The 20,106-nt window shown below is 41.0% G+C and overlaps 1 protein-coding gene across 1 annotated transcript; it reads left to right on the top strand.

Annotated features, from left to right (window-relative positions):
- The first annotated feature begins 283 nt into the window (after positions 1-283).
- Positions 284-17,853, top strand: LOC125233576 (transmembrane protein 104 homolog). The gene is made up of 5 exons (XM_048139632.1): positions 284-503; positions 2,481-2,693; positions 3,099-3,343; positions 15,285-15,490; positions 16,376-17,853. Exons 1-5 carry the CDS (start codon positions 426-428, stop codon positions 17,134-17,136), a joined length of 1,503 nt encoding a protein of 500 aa, XP_047995589.1. The 5' UTR covers positions 284-425; the 3' UTR covers positions 17,137-17,853.
- Positions 17,854-20,106: the final 2,253 nt, after the last annotated feature.

The raw sequence follows: 20,106 nt of genomic DNA, 5'->3' as shown, positions 1-20,106 counted from the left end.
AGAGTTTGTGCCCCATCGCAAATCGGTTGAGGCTTGAGTTGGTTCTCAACCTGATCTGAGTATGAAGTTCTCAACCTATTCTGCTTTTATATTTTATGCACACTTGCTTGTTAATCAAGCTCCATGTGCAAACATCATTATTTAATCTGTCATTAAATCCCTCGAAATCAAATATTTCGCTAACTCAAATAGCTTTCTAAAATGTCATCCAGCGTTGACGTCGTTGACGTTTACGCCCATGCATCAAACAAATTGTTCATCATACGTCAACGTCATACGTCAAACAGCGGTTGATTTGATTCGCGTTCCATTGGTAATTGGCTTTTACGTTATCGAAAATCGTATATTTGAGCTTGATAAATGCCGTGTTTGAATCATAACCGCACGAAGTATCAGTCAGAAATGTCTTTGGTTAACTTAATGCTATGTCGCGTCGTTTCTGGGGCATAAGACGGTTGCTAAGGATGCTGTTGGCGGAGGCGGGGGATCAATATTCAATATGGGTAAGCCAAAAGCTCTTTGTTATTGTAAATTAAACAGTATCGGCGAAAACAATACTTTTAAACCACATGTTTCACGTGTGGCCTATTACAAATTTAGAAACGTGGAGGTTCATTGATACTCCACTTATGATACTTTGTTTTATACTGAATTGACCTTCATATCGATGTTTATAAATAAGACCTTTCACCTACAATATTTTGCTCATTTATGTGAAATAAAAAATGTAGCCTACTTAATTCAAATGCTTAATACTAAATCATCAAATTATAAACTGCTAAAACATTGTTTTGCATTTTAATTAAAACTGGATATGAGGTAATCTAATAACATACAGATAATAACATATAATTGACACCTTGCTTAACATACGTTTATCTACATCCATATACATAATTTTTAATTTATGGTATTGGCAACCAGTAGTCTAATTAAAATCCAATTTGGAACATTCTGTTCAGAAGAAAGAATCGTATTTATGATTATAGAGTTCATTGATCAATTATTTGTTTTAAAATATTGAATGTTTTAAAAGTGAACTGATATTCCATCACTAGTTGATATTACCTAAACCTTTTACCTGAATTTAGAATATATCTGTACATCCAAATTTATCCCTAGTTTAAAGAAATGGTTAATTAACAATGAATTTTATACCTTAAAAGACTTCTTTGAAAGATATGACTGATAATTATGATTCGCCATGACATGATTGCTAATAATGTATACCTACCTAGTATAGTTTTTTAGCTTTAAGTGATAATTGTATACCCGAATTGGGTTGTAACCTACCAATGTAATGAATTAACACCTGTGTAACACGGTTGAACAATAAAGATCTATCTATCTATCTATCTATTGTAGAAAATTAGGCATTAAAAAATCTCATTGTGCACCAGTCACATAAATATCTAATGTCACTTCCACTGAAAAGGTACACATAAGGTCAGTGCGGGCAAGACCGGAATACTTTATTTGAAATAAAGTTTCAGTGGATAAAACTAGACAATTGAAGTAGTCTGGAGTAATCCGCATGGTCCTATGGGCTTACAAATTTTACAAAGCTGTTATAATACTTTGGTGAATTAAAGTAAACTTATGTACGGCTACAATACTACTAAATGACTATGGTACATACATAATACACAAATATTCCAACTGCTTCTATTTTATTTTAATTTCTTGCGGAACCATGTTGAACTTGATGTTCGAGTTCGAAACACGAATCAAGTTTATTGTTAACTAGTGTTCGTCCTAGGGATATGTATTGAAGACCAATGGATTAAGGATGAAAAACTGGTATACCTTCGGAGGTGTGAGAGGCGTAGATATATAAACACAAAAGTTATAGTCAGTAGACGGTCTTTCCGGGTAGACGGTCTTCTCCACACTGACCGTAATTTAATCGTAACCAGTTATGAAATTTGGTTGGTTATTGCATTCCCTAATTTCAAGGCATGCTCTAAGTTAAACTAAGTGGGTTTAAGGGTTTTACATGTCTTTATTTAGGCACTCAACAGGTTATACAGCAATTTGAAAAAAGCCTTTTATTTCTCACAGGTACTTTATTTCTCACTTATAGATTTACATTACTTTAGGTATTTCCGCCTTGACTTATGCAAGAACCCCTCCTGTGAAGTGAAGGTGAAAACCCCCTCCAGTGATGACCATTGTTTCCTATCCTTGGTGACAGCCATCCATTTTTCAATAGAACAGTAGAGCTTCAATTTTAAACAGGGATTTCACGGCTTTAGCAACCTGGTTTAGAGATGGGAAAAAGGGGTCTCTATACATATATGGCATAGCAAATGTCCTAGGTTTCTAAATCTGAAACATAACACCACTTCCACATTTGTACCAGTGACAAATTTGTTATTTCGTTTGAGTCATGATTGGTCAACTGAAACTTTTGTAGGCATATGTATACAAGTATTAATCTATTGTCTCATTGTGTTTAACAATGTAAAACATTCCATCAGGTCGGGCTAATATACGTGTTCAACCTGATCGTTGGCACGGGCGCGCTGACGCTGCCGGCGGCGTTCGCGCGCGCCGGCTGGGGCCTGAGCACCATCTCCCTCGTGTTCTTGGCGTTCATGAGCTTTATGAACGCCACATACGTCATTGAGACCATGGCGTGCGCCAACGCGGTGTACAAGTGGAAGCTGCTGCAGTCTATTAAGAGGGACAGCGTAAGTTTCTTATCCTTTTCTAACACACCATTGGATGCATGAAAACAACGTTCTTCTCAAACCGATCGGCTGGGGTCTGAGTACTATCTCGCTCGTGTTCCTGGCGTTCATGAGATTTATGAACGCCACGTACGTCATCGAGACCATGGCGTGCGCTAACGCGGTGTACAAGTGGAATTAAGCTGCTGCAGTCTATTAAGAGGGTGTAAGTTTGTTATTATCGCTCTGATAGTTTTGTTACAAATATGAAAACAACGTTCTAATGAAACCAGTGCCAGCGCTGGCATCATGCCAAGAAAAAATGTCACCGAAAGTGTTGATACGGTTTCTTTTTTTTAGGCGTCTGAAAATAGTATTCGTGTAAACCAACTTTTATTATCTATCCAATTAAACCTTTGTTTACAGATTCAAGATCATGATAATCACGATTCAGACGAACCATCAAACGACATGGAGGAGCCACTGGTCTGTGCCTCCGTTCCTTCTCGCTACTACAGCTTAGACCGGCGCGTCGAGCTTGGCGAGATGGCCAACCTTTTCTTAAACCGTACAGGAAGGACCCTGTTTTATTGCACGCTCTGCGTGTACCTGTACGGCGACCTGTCTATATACTCGGCTGCTGTGGCCAAGTCTGTCATGGATGTTGTTTGGTAAGTGTTCACACTAGCTTTAGACGTGGTAGTAATGACGACAAATACGGATGATCCTATCGTCTGTGCCTCAGGTGCCTCTGTTTCTACTCGTTACTAAAGCTTAGACCAACGAGTGGAACTAGGCGAGATGGCCAACCTTTTCCTCAACCCTATTCTAATACTGCACACTTTGCGTGTATCGCGACCTGTCTATATACTCGGCCGCTGAGACCAAGTCTGTCATGAACGTTGTTTGGTAAGTCTTCAAATAAAAAGAAAACTTATAAAAATGAGTGCCGTCAAACGATACATTCAGGAAGAACCTCTCGTCTGTCTATGTTGTCTGAATTGTTCAATATGTGTCCATGATGTAGGTCTATATTGTTTCTTGCCTGTGTCTGTCTTGTTTCGTCATAAATATCCTTAAAATACAAAAGGCAAACTTAATCCATTTAGGGATCTTTTCGAGTTCAGAAGGACAGAGTATTATGGCCGAGACATTATCCATATATGTTATGTAGGTACCTATGACAAAAATATACTAACGAGCTAATGTTGAATTGATGACTATATTCATTTGCTCATTTATTTTAATATTATAAATTGACTAATAATTTTAAAACGAGATGAATTTTTAAATTTTTTTACCCATTGAGGTATATGTACTACGTACTAGAGGCGACGTTACTAAGAGAATTTTTAACACACCCCACTGCGGTCCATGGACCGCAACGTTGTCAGTCGTCTACAGGCCCTTGCAGTGCAGTGATGTGCCGTGATTCATTTACAATCCACGTGAATAATGCGTTCTTGTGTGCTTAAAAATTGTTCTAATCACTCGAAAAAATCAAATAAAAGTCAAGGTGTGACATTTCATCGGTAAATTAAACAAAAAACTCGTCTATAATATTTTAAGATTGAATATTCTACAAACACGCGAGCGGGAGCGGACTGCCGCCATTTTGGTGACGCAATCATAGACTAGAAAAAGTTAACCGCGCAGATGTGCCATTTACATTGTTCCTACTAATGTGTTTCACCTCTAATATATTTGCGAAATATATATATTTCTATTTGGAAAATTATTAGGTAACTACTTACTACTTCATGAATTATGTTACTATAATATTAAAAAAGTTTATTTGTTTATAAATTGTTAATATTTTTTGAGTGACATTGTATTTGTAGCACGCTCACTTTTTGCAGTTTTCTTTGGCCTGGTCATGAAAAAAGGGAACAATGGATACGCTTTATCCAAAAATTGTGCTGAGGAAACTTGGTTACCAACTGACCACACATATTGTTCATTCATTGTATTTTAAAGAAGAAAATAAGTACAGTACAATTATATTATTTTGTATTGTTTAAGTTGTAAATAAATAAATCATTTTGACTAGAATAGCCGTATTTTAACTAAATGTAAAATTCCCATTAGGCAGAATATAATAATGTGTCACATCTGATGGTAGACCTACTCTATGCGTAAATGGCCGCTCCCCCCACCCCGCGCATTTGTCAGCATGTGCAGTGTTTTCGCTTGGCAACGTCGCCTCTAGTACGTAGTACATATACCTCAATGTTTTTACCTAACCACGTAGGTAAGGTCAGTGCGGGCAAGACCGGCATAGTTTATTTGAAATAAAGTTTGAGTGGATAAAACTCTATTTTTAATGTAGTCTGGCGTAATGCGCATGGTCCTATGAGATAGCAAATATTATATTTTACAAAGCTTTTATAATATTTTGGTGAAATAAGGTACTTTTAAGGTGTGTGTGTGGATTGAGTGAGCACCTTCCGAAAATAAAAAAAAATATGCTGATCATTTAGTAAAAGTTCTAAAACAATTGTAAAACGAATCTCTGAATTTGTAAAAAGATAAATCAAAAGATACAGCCATTAACATGTGCTCACTCAGTTCTCACAAACTACCAACGAAAACAGTGAATATATTCATTTAACATATAATATTTATATACTAACATTTAGTAAAAAATAGGCCAACCTACCTCTATAAATATTAGATCACCTAGTGACGTATTAAATTTTTTACAAATAGTTTCTTATGCTCACTCAATCCACACACTTTTGAAAAGCCGAATTTTGATGAAAAACATAAGATTTAGACCGCTATTATATAAAAATTTTACCTTCCAATAAAATTTGTATTATTTTGCCTGGTATATCCGAGGTCTTTATAGAGAGAGCACGTCGCAGACGTCGCATCGGACCGATAGATGGCGCCATCGTTCGTTGTAAGTCGCTCCGGCGTCTCACCGCCGCGATGTTGGTAGTCCCGTTTTTCCCCACCTGCAACACAAGGCCCCCCCCGCGCCCCGACTCGCCACCAGCCACCCTCATTGTTGAGGAGAAGTGCCGACGGTATATTAAGCCTACCAGGAAGGCATCACTCAGACCTCGGATATACCAGGCAAAATAATACAAATTTTATTGGAAGGTAAAATTTTTATATTATTTGTGCCGTTTGTATATCCGAGGTCTTTATAGAGACCTGTTTATTATCTCCTGGTGGCGAGTCAGCTGGCGCGCAAGCCTTTGGTAGCCCTATTGGCATAGCATAGAAGAATAAGTGAATCAGTTGAACCGATTTGACAGATGTATCAGTCGAAATAGCCTTCGATCCGCGAATATCTCGGTGCCAGAAACGCATAAAGAGATTTTCGTGATGACGTTTAGCTTTAGTCAGCGAATAGTTAGAGAAATGACATTATTATACATCGCAGATCAAAACCAAAAAAAAAAGATGTAGGCGAGGCTGACTTGAACAAGATACAAAAACCTTAGATACACTATTATTATTAACAGACACGTTATTTTATCAGGTTATAAACCCAATTTCAGACACAAAGTGTGGAAATTAACTGTAAAAGTAGTGTAACTATCTGTACTGTAGCAGGGTAACGTAATTGATACTGCTTTTGTCAACCCTTCGTAAAAATTATCTAAATCAATATTAGCTTTGATATGACTATTTAAAGTCCAACGTCTTACGTCCATATCAAACACAGAAAAAGGTCATCACTCACGTGCCCAAGGGCTATTTGTTACAATACTGGTATTTTCGATCAGACTATTTCGCGTCAAGCGAGCGCGGTTGCAAGCGAGACTCCTGAACTCTGAACTCTTTTTAGTGAGGGCATTTGAGGATACCGATCGCTCGGTAAGACTAGCCTAGAAGATGAAAAGTACGAGCGCTGTCGATTGCTACTACACTGGACGGAGGTATCAGTCGATTTCTTTAAGTCAGTCATTGACTCTTAGGGTAATCCATTACCTAATCCAAAACCCGATGCGACGGATTTCTACTTCGTGCAATGAAGGTCGACAGAGTAGACTGAGAGGTGGAGACGTCAGTGTCGCATCGCTGGTGGTTGCTGAACACGTCGTGGTAGCAGGTCAAGGGGTGAATTTAACACCGCCACACATGCGCGCTTTAAGAGCGTAGGCGGAGCGCAATAATGGCGGTGCACCGCACTAACGCTGGCGTTGCGCCCAGTGGGCGCTAGCGGGAACGAACGAGCGCTGATAGCGAGCGCAACGCGCGCGGGACGCGAGCGGAATGCACGCGCATTCAGCGCGCTGATAGCGAAGCGGAATGCGCTTTATGTGTGGCGGAGGCTTAATACGTACCGTTGTACGGCGTAATGCAGGGCTCTCGCAGACGAAGAGGTACGATGACGGGCGAAGCAGAAGAAGGCGAGGTCACCGAAGGTCACTTACTTGGCTCCCAGGGGGTGCATACTGACCTCGTACGACAGTCTGTTGGAGTCAGCAGTTACTGTCGTAGTTACTCGTAACAGAAGAGATGTAGTCCTGCCATCGTACAGCATAACATAACATACAACTGAACTGTGCATAGCATATAGTGCTATGCGAACCTTAAGCCGGCTGCATGTCACTTCAGTCGCCAGCGCCACCGCCTGTTGAAGATTATTCTCCATCGGAAGAGCTTTACTTCGTACAATGTTCCGATTATTGAAGGTCTTATCGGGCTGCAGATGCAAGCAAAACAGGGGCGATTGGCCTACAGCTATCGGCAGCTGTACGAGGTAATGCTGGAAACTGCAGCGGTGCAACCTTCCTCTGTAGACCACGAAAGTTGTGAAATTTATGAAATCAGGTTGTACGATCGAATCAAGCACTATATTAATTGAGTATAGTCGAGCCAGATGATAACTACTGAAGTACTCCTGAGTTCCTGGCCCCTTTCGCTTTGAGCTGGAATCTGAAGTTCACTAAGGCGAAGCAGGTTTATTTTTCCCAATTTGTTTATTAGAGGCTCGGCGAATAAGTTAATCTCTCGAATGGACAGGGGGCGCCACAAGCCTCCGGGAAATCGTCGTGTACTTGGAACCCCGCGGCCAGATTGCCGATCGGTTTTGGTGTCCGCCCGGTAAACAGACGCACGCTCAGGATGCAGGACGCTGGCTCGAATTCAGATCTGGACATTCTGAAAGGGATTTTTTTTTTTTAATTCCGCAAACCTTTACGATGTCTTTGACCTACACAATGAGCGATGTACAGGAATCACAGGGTCTTCTCGCGAGGCGCCTCTCCGATTAGATAGCTCGCGAACATCGTCAGGACACCCTCGCAGCAGTGCGGCTTCTCGTCCGGTTATTGACGTCTTACCTCGTTCAACTATGGGTCTCCAAACCACGTTAGGACGTAGCATCTTAAGAATTTATCTGTTCTCACTTCGGCGACGGAGGAGTCCTTGGTCAAAATAGAGTGTAAATACAGTCGTACTTCACGGGAACTGGAAAGAGAAGAGTGGATACCATAGTGTACGGGATGTCAGCTGATAGCGGCGCCCGGCGTCACATTGGAGGGTAGTATCAGCCTGGTCAGCAACAGAGTCTGCAACGATACCGTAGCAGACGGAGCCTGGATAGTCGTGGTCGTGGCACCATTGTAGGGGAAGACAGTGTTCGCGGTGAGCGTGACATCTTAGGCGCGACGGGCGTTATCAGCGTGGCGGCTAGCAGCACCAAGGGCCCACATCAGCAATCTTACCAGCTTGTCACTGCAGCAGACGCTGTTATGTTCGGCGGTGAGATTGAGACGGCCGTCGTCAGCTCGAAAGGCGTCTCGATGCCCTGTCGCGTCACGCAGTATCGTGCTCAGTGGCCCTCTCGAGGTCGCCACCGTCAGCGCGGGAGGCACCGGCGCCAGCGTGGCAGTCAGCTACATCGGTGAACAGCATCAACAGAGTTCGCGGCGTCGTCACGGCAAACGCGGCAGGAAAATTAGCGACGCCTTCGCGGCAGCCGCAGTATTGCGCTCGGTGGCGCGATGAAGGTCGCCGCGTCTGCAATCTTACCTCGTGCGATCGAGGCGACATCAAGGCGCCAGCATGAGCGTGTCGGCCGACGACACCGGTGGAAAACTTCAAGTAGCTTGCGGCGTTGTCACGGCAGACGCAGCAGAAGGATTGCGACGCCTGTGCAGCGGTTAACAGTATTACGCTCCGCATCACCACTGAGGCGCCAGCATAAGCGTGGCGGCCAGCAATACTGGTGGACAGCTTCGGCAGGGTCGCGTCTCGCGTCGTTGTCACGGCATATGAACGCTCTACATCACCATCGAGGCGCCAGCATAAGCGTGGCGGCCAGCGATACTGGTGGACAGCTTCAGCAGGATCGCGGCGTTGTCACGGCAGATGAGCTCGCTGCATCACCATCGAGGCGCCAGCATAAGCGTGGCGGCCAGCGATACTGGTGGACAGCTACAGCAGGTGGACAGTCAGCAGGATCGCGGCGTTGTCACGGCAGACGAACGCTCTGCATCACCATCGAGGCGCCAGCATAAGCGTGGCGGCCAGCGATATTGGTGGACAGCTTCAGCAGGCTCGCGGCGTTGTCAAGGCAGACGCACGCTCTGCATCACCATCGAGGCGCCAGCATAAGCGTGGCGGCCAGCGATATTGGTGGACAGCTTCAGCAGGCTCGCGGCGTTGTCAAGGCAAACGCACGCTCTGCATCACCATCGAGGCGCCAGCATAAGCGTGGCGGCCAGCGATACTGGTGGACAGCTTCAGCAGGATCGCGGCGTTGTCACGGCAGACGAACGCTCTGCATCGTCACCATCGAGGCGCCAGCATAAGCGTGGCGGCCAGCGATACTGGTGGACAGCTTCAGCAGGATCGCGGCGTTGTCACGGCAGACGAACGCTCTGCATCACCATCGAGGCGCCAGCATAAGCGTGGCGGCCAGCGATACTGGTGGACAGCTTCAGCAGGATCGCGGCGTCACCCATCCAAGTACTGACCTCGCCCGACGTTGCTTAACTTCGGTGATCGGACGAGAACCGGTGTGTTCAACGTGGTATGGACGTTGGCTGGCGGGGGCAGAAGGTAGCCGCGCTGGTAGCCTGCGTATTGACGACTGATCACTAACGGCACGGCGCTCGCGTCGGGGCAGCAGCAGACATACTTACAGCGTCGCACGCGACGCCTATGCGGCGGCCACAACGTTGTTCGGCGGCACCGCAGAGATGGCCATCGTTAACGAGGAGGCTTCGAGGAGAACTTCTACGCAACCTCGGCGGCGCCGACGCGGCGGACAACACTGCCGCGGTCAGCGGCGCTATCGCAGCGCTACAGTAAGTTTCGGCGCCGACACGTGGCTTGGGGCCTCCGCACCGAATCGGAAACCGAACATATTCTTTCTAAAATAATATGAATCTGCTCACCCATTCGTCGGAGAAATTCAAACCTCCTTGAAGCGCGGTATTCCTCCACCGCGCCCGCCGCCGCCGCCGCCGCAGCCCGCAGGTCGCGCAGCACGCGGTCGCGAAGCACGTGGTCCCCGGAGCACGTGGTCCCCGGCGGAGCAACTTACCTACGTTACCGCTTATATTCTCGCGCGAAACTTTTAATACGCGGATAACACTTCCTACTTTAGTCTCGGAAATGCGAATAGTTTAAAAAGAAAACTGATTAACGGTAACGATTTTTGCAGCATGGAACTTTCTTACAAAAAAGTGGGTAGAATCATAAAGCACCGCTCTTTCATTTCTATAGTGAGAACCCCGAAAGACGAATAATGATCGCTAGCGAGGCATAATATATCTCATTATTCAAGACGAACGAGCGCAAATTAAAAGGGAAGAAAGAATTGACGGATGAAATTGAAAAATTTCATAATTCCGAAACGTTATAAGCCACTTTTTAAATAAAAACACGAATAACTCTGGTTTGACCAGAAATAACAAGGAAATAGAAACTAAAAGATTAATTTCGAGACACCATGCTGTAAAAATGTTCGAACGGAATACGCGACAACCGGTCACTTCGGCGTTCGACGAAACAAAGAGGGTGGCTGGTGGCGAGTCGGGGCGCGGGGGGGCCTTGTGTTGCAGGTGGGGAAAAACGGGACTACCAACATCGCGGCGGTGAGACGCCGGAGCGACTTACAACGAACGATGGCGCCATCTATCGGTCCGATGCGACGTCTGCGACGTGCTCTCTCTATAAAGACCTCGGATATACAAACGGCACAAATAATATGTGTATAGTTTAGTAAAAGTGAAATGGGAATTTGTAAAATACAAAACGAACCACTAACGTGTCAGGTTTTTTTATAATAAATTTTTGTAACTGCTCACTCAGTCCACACGTTTTGAGAAAGTTAAAAATGTAAATATCTTACGATTTGTAGCACCTAAGACACTCGAAAGTACTTCAACATTTAGTAAAAAATTTTACTAAATATCCACCATCTAATATTTTATATTCGTTGTCTGGTTTTAAAGATATTCAGACATAACTTTTCTCATACAAATGTATCAAGTAGGGTGACCACACTATGTCGGCTCCTGATTTTCCCCACCTTCCCATTGTCATATTGAGATTGGGGAGTTTCGTTCAATTTTGATAATAGTTTACCGGATTTGTAAGTGGGAGCGAGAAAAGAATAACTATTTCTCGCTCCCACTTACAAATCCGGTACGCTGATCTGTTAGCGCGAATAGATTACCAGGTTCTGGTTTCTTACTAGTGAAGTATTATATTCTTTGTTTCTTACCAATTATCATTCATGTCCTTTTTAATGCATGCATGTCGATATGGTTATTATCCTGACGTCGATAAAAATTACACAATACACATCATCACTAGGCCAAGAACATAACCTAAAAACAGTTTGCAGATGGATAATTAATATGGTATTAGTTTAATATTATCAAAATTGAACGAACGAAACTCCCCAATGGGAAGGTGGGGAAAATCAGGAGCCGACATTAGTGTGGTCACCCTACTTGATACATTTGTATGAGAAAAGTTATGTCTGAATATCTTTAAAACCAGACAACGAATATAAAATATTAGATGGTGGATATTTAGTAAAAATTTTTACTAAATGTTGAAGTACTTTCGAGTGTCTTAGGTGCTACAAATCGTAAGATATTTACATTTTTAACTTTCTCAAAACGTGTGGACTGAGTGAGCAGTTACAAAAATTTATTATAAAAAAACCTGACACGTTAGTGGTTCGTTTTGTATTTTACAAATTCCCATTTCACTTTTACTAAACTATACACATATAATAGCGGTCTAAATCTTATGTTTTTCATCAAAATTCGGCTTTTCAAAAGTGTGTGGATTGAGTGAGCATAAGAAACTTTTTGTAAAAAATTTAATACGTCACTAGGTGATCTAATATTTATAGAGGTAGGTTGGCCTATTTTTTACTAAATGTTAGTATATAAATATTATATGTTAAATGAATATATTCACTGTTTTCGTTGGTAGTTTGTGAGAACTGAGTGAGCACATGTTAATGGCTGTATCTTTTGATTTATCTTTTTACAAATTCAGAGATTCGTTTTACAATTGTTTTAGAACTTTTACTAAATGATCAGCATATTTTTTTTTATTTTCGGAAGGTGCTCACTCACCACACACACACACTTTTAAGTCATAAAAATCACATTTTATAAGGCTCGGCGGGTTGACCGTTGTCCCGCGATGAGTACAGAAAGACCGTCTAGTGCTTGTTGTCGCGTAATTTCATATGAGACTAGGTTCCAAAATCATGATCATTGTTATTATACGTAATAACAGGGCAGAATGTGCTAGATAATTAATAAAATAATGTTAAAATATTGAACATATAAGCATTTTTCTATTTATAAGGCAAGACCGGCATAAGTCCCGTAGATGGGGTTCATAACCTTTTCTTTTCAGGAGCAGATATTGCATAATACTGTTTTTCCAATGAACACCTGCGATACAATTTAGTCACGATATTACAGGCTCATATAAATCCAACTACTTATCTGTTTTTGAAACTTTTTTATTAAGAAAAGGTAATAGGATATTAAGATACGTGAATTGGTTTGGTAACATTGCTTAGCAATGCTTGGTTTTTCTATAGTTACTACCAGAGTTACCACCTACCTGAGCTACCACCCCCGAAAACATATTGACGACACCCATAACGACTTTTTGTCAAAGTGACAGCCAGCAATGTCAATTAACGGTCGGGTAGCCGTAAAATAGTCGGTCAAAAGTGTCAAAACCGTTTTAAAGGGTACCCATATACGGTCCCTGTTGGGTAATGCTGATTATAAAAATAATGACCAACTGGAAACCCTACTCTCTTTTGAAATATTTGTCGCCGCATGTTGCACAATCTAAATATACTTAAACAAAAATAATAAAAACGGTTAGAGCTTACGATAATTCTACCAACTTAAATATGATGATGAATAATGCAGTGTAGGCTTACTTCTGTTCACCTCTTATCATTCTTCACAACCATGTCACATATCCATGTCGAATGATTTTAGTAACACTATACGAATCATTATCAAAACTGTATTTCGAAGTTAAAATAAAAAAAACGTACCTATATATTGATATTGTTTACACTCGACTTATTTCCAATAAAGCCTAAAAAAGGTTGGCAACTCCTTGTTTATCATATGCCGGTCTTGCCTTTCTCTTTTATGCCGGACTTTCTGATTAGGCACAATTTCTAAGTTACATATTTCAAAACATAAAACTAGAAATTGAGCGCGTTTTGAGTAGAATAATAGTACTAGTCAGAAATAACGGTTATTAAATGACTGCGTTACATACATGATATACAAATATTCCGACTGCTTCTATTTTATTTTATTTTTTTGCGGAACCATGTTGAACTCGATGTTCGAGTTCGAAACAAGAAACAAGTTTATTGTTAACCAGTGTTCGTCCCAGGGATATGTATTGATGACCAATGGATTAAGGATGAAAAACTGCTATACCTCCGGAGGTGTGAGAAGCGTAGATATATAAACACAAAAGTTATAGTCAATAGACGGTCTTTCCGGGTAGACGGTCTTCCCCACACTGACCTTAATTAGTAGCATACTTACTTGTATCTTATATTGCATTTTTCCTAAATAGTAAACAACATCAATAGTTTCCACATTTTAAAATGCCTAACTTTTTATTTAAGTGTTGAATCATTTTTCGTAAACGATAACCAATATCTGTTCATAACGACGGCCGGTCTGGCTCAGTCGGTAGTGACCCTGCCTGCTAAACCGCGGTCCTGGGTTCGAATCTCGGTAAGGGCATTTATTTGTGTGATGAGCATATGTCCTGAGTCATGGATGTATTCTATGTATATAAGTATGTATTTTTATCTATTTAAGTATGCATATCGTCGCTTAGCACCCATAGTACAAGCTTTGCTTAGTTTGGGGCTAGGTTGATGTGTGTAAGGTGTCCGCAATATTTATTTATTTACTAGCTTTTGCCCGCGGCCACGCTCGCCTTAGAAAGAGACAAAAAGTAGCCTATGTCACTCTCCACCCTTTCAACTATCTTCACTTAAAAAATCACGTCAATTCGTTGCTCCGTTTTGCCGTGAAAGACGGACAAACAAACAGACACACAGACTTTCCCATTTATAATATTAGTATGGATTTATTTATAAGCAATTTTACCGCTGATTATACTGTAAACAGCAGAGTTATTAGAAAATATAGAACAGTAACTAAGCCAGTAATTTAATGGAAATAATCAACTAGCCATGCATATAAACCATAAAACAGTCTGGCCGACGCATGCAGATAACAAATATTGGAACAAGTGCTGATACTGCGCTATGTGACGCCATGGCATGCTTTACTTGACGCGAAATACGAGAGCTTGGAAATGTCTCAAATGTCTAATTAGTCCAGTCGCCCTTAATTATATTTTAAAACTAAACATAGTTTATACTCGTAGGTACTCATACATATCTAAGCGTAAAATATGAATTATACAAAAATCTGAACAAAGCCTTTTCTTAAGGTGCATTTGGTCCATTTTTTTCAAAGTTGTCCAAGTCCATCCCACTTTTTTTGTAACATGGGTATCTTTTACGCGAATCGCGAGGTCTTTCGATCCTGATAGGACAAAAAATGCCCCAAGGTTTCCATACTTTTTCAGATCTTCCATTCCGTTACCGCCATACAAAATGTATGAAAAAATGGTAACGGATTGGGAAAAAAACCTTGTCTTGTGCTTTTTGTCTCCTATTAGGATTGAAAGAGCTCGCGATTCTGAGTGGAAATCACATAAAAATTTCCAAATCCAAAAAAAGTGCGGTGGACAACATTGAAAAAAATGGCCCATTTTCACATATTTTTGAGCACCTTCATCTCCGATTTGGTGACATAATTTAACAAAAGAATAAATTCTAGATAGAAATAAAATACCTACCTAATACAATTCCTTCTACTAACTCTGTGAAAATATTTCATACTTCAAAACAATTGCCGAAATCGTGAAGAAATTGAGCTAGCTCTTATCGAGTTATTTTTATATTTCCCAATGAAATCTCGAATTAATCATTTATAATGTGGAACTGCTAATAAATGGTATACCTACATTGCCGGCCTGTTCTAAGACGTGTTTGTCAAAGACTATGGATATCAGTATGACGTAAATGACGTTTGCCCACAGCTCCTCTGTTCCCGCAAACTCGACGAACTCTTCCGACTGGGACTCGCTGCCATGTTTCAACACCACGAGCTCGGAACCCTACACCCGCCTGGCCTGCTACAGAACCGCTCTGCTGTCCTTCACGGCCGCCATTGGACCGTTTGTCTTCTTCAACGTGCAGAAGACCAAGTATCTGCAGCTGTTCACCACTGGGATGAGGTGGCTAGGTAAATACTTAGTTGTATCGCCCATACCTTAGCTGTCCCCTCACACCGCCACGTTTTAATACCACTAGAAACGTACACTCGGCGGGCTTGTTACCGAACCGTTCTACTGGCCTCCACGGACATCATTGGGTCGTGTCACAGAATACAAATATTAGTACAAGTACAGAAAGCTCTCTCCAAAAACCCATTTAAAGAAATAACGACTCATGCTACGATACTATTAAGTTCAAATTCCGACCGTGCAACGCTAAATGCCTACAATTATATTCACGTAGAAGTGCGCTCTCTTTCTACCGTGTAACTCGACGACGACGACTTTTCTGACGATATCTAGGTTGTCTCCTTTAAAAAAATATATAATCTTAATATTTAAATACTACGTTTTTTTTATTGCTCTACTTGAGATCGAACTAGCGACCCGCCCCGGCTTCGCTCGGGTACTATACCTACATGTAAATCTTCCTCTAGAATCACTCTATCTATTAAAAAAAACATAGGGACAGAGAAAGCGACTTTGTTTTATACTATGTAGTGATAAACCTAAGATATGTCTTAACTCTTAGTGGTAATTATGTAGGGTTTAGGTAATTCTAATAAATTCGCGTATAACTAGTTAGGCGTACTTACTTAGATAGGTAATTAGGTACCTTAATTGAAACAAGCCTGGGTGCGTAGCCGAATGGCACAAACGCTCACGAAACGAAACGCTCGTAGATATCTATTATCTATCTCTATCGCTCTTGCATATTGGCGCGACAGAGCGGCGTTTCGTTTTCGTTTCGCGTCGTAGAAATGCCATTCGGCTACGGGGCCTGATATACCTTTACCTAAATTCCAAGACCCAAAACCAAGAACAATCTCATCAAAAACCGTCATTTCTTCCAGCATTCACCATAATGATATCGTTCGCGATCCACCTGCTGCTGCACTCGGGCGCGCAAGGCCACCCGCCCGCCTTCGACTTCAGCGGCATGCCGACGCTCTTCGGCGCATGCGTCTACTCCTTCATGTGCCACCACTCCTTACCAGGTCTCATCTCCCCCATCAGAGGCAAGAAACGACTCGGCCTACACATAGCTCTAGACTACGCTCTCATAAGCGCCTTCTATCTACTCCTAGCCTTCACCGGAGCTTTCGCGTTCGCACATTTAAACGACCTTTATACACTAAACTTTATACCAACAGATGACGACAACTTCTTCGTTAAAATCATTGAATACTTCTTAGCTTTATTCCCAGTGTTCACATTGTCTACCAGTTATCCCATAATAGCTATCACTTTAAGAAACAATCTACAAAGTTTGTTTCTTGATATGACTCGTTTGGAGTCCTACAATTTTGTTCTACGTAAATTATTGTTTCCTATAGTGGCCGTCGCGCCGCCTCTGGTAGTTACGTACTTTTTAGAAGATATAGGTGTACTTATTGAGTTTACAGGGTCCTATGCGGGTACGGGTATTCAGTATTTGATACCCACGTTTTTAGTTTTGTCCGCGCGGCGGCACTGTACTAATTTATTAGGATTAGGGGTTGCGAATCAGTACAAAAGCCCGTTTTCAAATGTGGCTTGGGCATTATTTGTGTTAGTGTGGGCTGTTGTGTGCGTAATTTTGGTATCAGTTAACATTGTTGAGAAGAATTCATGACCGTAAGCTTGTAGTTAATAGCACAACTGCAGACAAATGAATTTTAATAGAATCAGAATTCTAGTGTCTGGCATCAGCGCCGATCGTGGCCTAGTCGTTAACCTACACGGACCAACTCCTAGCATCTGTTAACATTCATTTGTCTATATCAACTTGAAATAATTGTATTAAAAATGTTGTATTAACATTGTTGTATTGTTAAAGCGCAAAGATAATAATTATGTAACGTAAGACTCGGTACCTAACTATACTAAAGAATGTAATAATTTATTTAGATTTAGTTGTCTTTTTATAATTATGTAATTGTATAAGCGTGTTACTTATGGCTTCAATACACTAAGTTTATTGTAGTCAAATATGTATCTGCGCTCAATGCTTGCAGTCTTCCAAACGAGCAACTCCATGTGTTTATTATCCGACAAAAAATTTAATGTTTTTTATTTTCTTTAACATTGCCAAAGTTCATATTTTTATTACATTATAAGTAAGATTTTTTTATTTGATTTCTTATTCTGTACTATATTTTAAGTGTTTGTAAACTAAAGATCAATTAACCTGGTCAACAATAAGTTTAATGAATTTACAGGTATGTTAGGGTAAAATATTATAATAATTATAATTTTATCCCTGTGATAGAGCAACCATTTTATTCGTGTTAAAAGATGAAGATTTATTTTATTTATCTAAGATGAAAGTATAATTATATTAATAAATTTATTTTTTTGTGTGATGTACGACGTTTTTTAATCAACCTCTAGTCTAGAAACCCACATACACGTAAAATTGGTGATCAAATTGGAATCATTGGTGTTAGGAAAATAGTGTTAATTTTTTTTGTTTGAAAATCGAACGAAACAAAAGCAAATTTATTCCGTTTAACTAAATTCAATTTCCATCACAGAATATATAATAGTACAAGTACAGAAGGCTCACTCCTTTGAAGTTCACAAAACGCCGCCATTCTAAATTATTACCTACATTAACAAACGGACCGCACGCGTGCAGACGACATTGAATTCTATTGCGCCGCGCGAAGGTCGTCGCCACTGAATGGGCCGCGAACTCGCGGCCGCCGGCATGTACTTGTAGCGCGGTGAAAGGATCGCGGAGTGAGCCGCCCCTGTTTCCATTGAAAGATAATCAAATTTAATGTTTTTAACTACTTCGGTGGCAAACAAGCACACACATCGCAAGATAGGCGCGCCGCTCTTGAGTTTGGATTGTAAGTATAAGTATATCCCCTTTCTGTATATTATACAGAAAGGGGAGTTTTGTTCATATTAGGAGGGAACAATATAGCACTTTTTTGTTGACCAAAGGGCTACATTTCGCTACGAATTTTAGACGACAAATCGCTACGAATTTTTGGGACTTTAGGCCGCAGCGAAAAATTTTTGCATGTAAGTAAAAAAGATTATATATTTTTGTGTGCGAACTAAATATACCTCGTCGATTGTTAGTACATTTAACCATAATGACTTACTTAGACGTAAACATTGGAATCCCTCACTGCTCTCAGTACACTATTTTAGAATCACCCGCTGCTCTCAGGATTCAATTTTGGAATTCTTTGATTAGTTCGGGACTCCCTTGCGACATAGTTTATTATTTTTAGGCCGTTTTCACATTATCCGATCCGATATCGGAAGGATTTCAATGGAAAAAAATCAAGATGGCGCCTGTTATGTATGGGATATCGGTCCGACATCCGATATCGGATCGGATAATGTGAAAACGCACTTACTCTGACATAAAGCTGAAGACATCGCTGAAGAAATTTTGAAGAGAAATGTAGCGGAATGTACAGAATTCTTCAAATTTTCTCGTATATCACTCCGAACATAGTTCTTAAGACTTTTATGTAGTTTAGGGCCTGTCAGTCAAAGTTTTGCATTCCATTATTGAATCTATTGCACCATATTTAGCTGAGATTTTCAACAGATGCATTGATGTTGGCACTTTTCCAGATATTATGAAACATAGCAAAATTATCCCGTTGTTTAAATCAGGAACGAAGAGAGATCCTACGAACTTTAGGCCGATTTCAATACTACCTGCATTAAGCAAAGTGTTTGAGAAACTTATTTTAAATCAACTGCTGTCGCATTTCAACAGAAATAAACTGCTTGATAGCAATCAATTTGGTTTTACCAAAGGTCGATCAACCACTGACGCTGGTGCGGTACTCCTAAAGCACATCTTTGACGCTTGGGAAAAAGCTCAAGATGCTGTTGGAATTTTCTGTGATCTGTCCAAGGCATTTGATTGCGTAGATCACGAAAATTTAAAACGAAAATTAAGCCACTACGGGATAAAAGCCGGTGCCCTCGACTTAGTCTCATCATATCTGTCGGATAGGACTCAGAGAGTAGTTATTAATGGAACTCATTCGGCGGGGTCCCCGGTAGCCCTCGGAGTGCCTCAAGGTTCAATTCTTGGTCCCTTCCTCTTTTTAGTATATATTAATGACCTACCCACTCTTGTTAAAGGCAGACATGATATAGTGTTATTTGCGGATGACACTTCTCTTATATTCAAAGTGAACAGGAAGGAAAATAGCTTCGACAGTATTAATGATGCCCTATCAACTATAGTTAACTGGTTTACGGCAAACAATCTACTTTTGAACGCCAAGAAAACCAAATGCATCAAGTTTGCGTTACCTAACGTCAAGCAGATAAATAACAGCAAAATCCAAATAAAAGGTGATACGCTGGAGTTTGAAGACCAAACTGTTTTCCTGGGAGTCACTTTAGACTCAAAACTGCAATGGCACGCACATATTGCTACTTTAGCTAACAAACTTAGTTCAGCTGCCTACGCAGTAAGGAGAATCAGACAGCTAACAAACGTAGAGACGGCCAGGCTGGTATACTTTGGTTACTTCCATAGTGTTATGTCGTATGGAATTCTGTTATGGGGTAAAGCCGCAGATATTCAGACGATATTTGTGCTGCAAAAGCGAGCTGT

This window comes from Leguminivora glycinivorella, chromosome 14 (assembly GCF_023078275.1).
Source record: "Leguminivora glycinivorella isolate SPB_JAAS2020 chromosome 14, LegGlyc_1.1, whole genome shotgun sequence".
NCBI classification, from domain to species: domain Eukaryota; kingdom Metazoa; phylum Arthropoda; class Insecta; order Lepidoptera; family Tortricidae; genus Leguminivora; species Leguminivora glycinivorella.
This window is presented reverse-complemented; position numbering and strand designations above follow the sequence as displayed.

Coding starts and splice junctions, on each gene's coding strand:
- LOC125233576 (XM_048139632.1), top strand. CDS start 426: ATGTCGCGTCGTTTCTGGGGCATAAGACGGTTGCTAAGGATGCTGTTG. Junction 3,344..15,284: donor TCTGTCATGGATGTTGTTTG/GTAAGTGTTCAC, acceptor GTTTGCCCACAG/CTCCTCTGTTCCCGCAAACT. Junction 15,491..16,375: donor CACTGGGATGAGGTGGCTAG/GTAAATACTTAG, acceptor CATTTCTTCCAG/CATTCACCATAATGATATCG.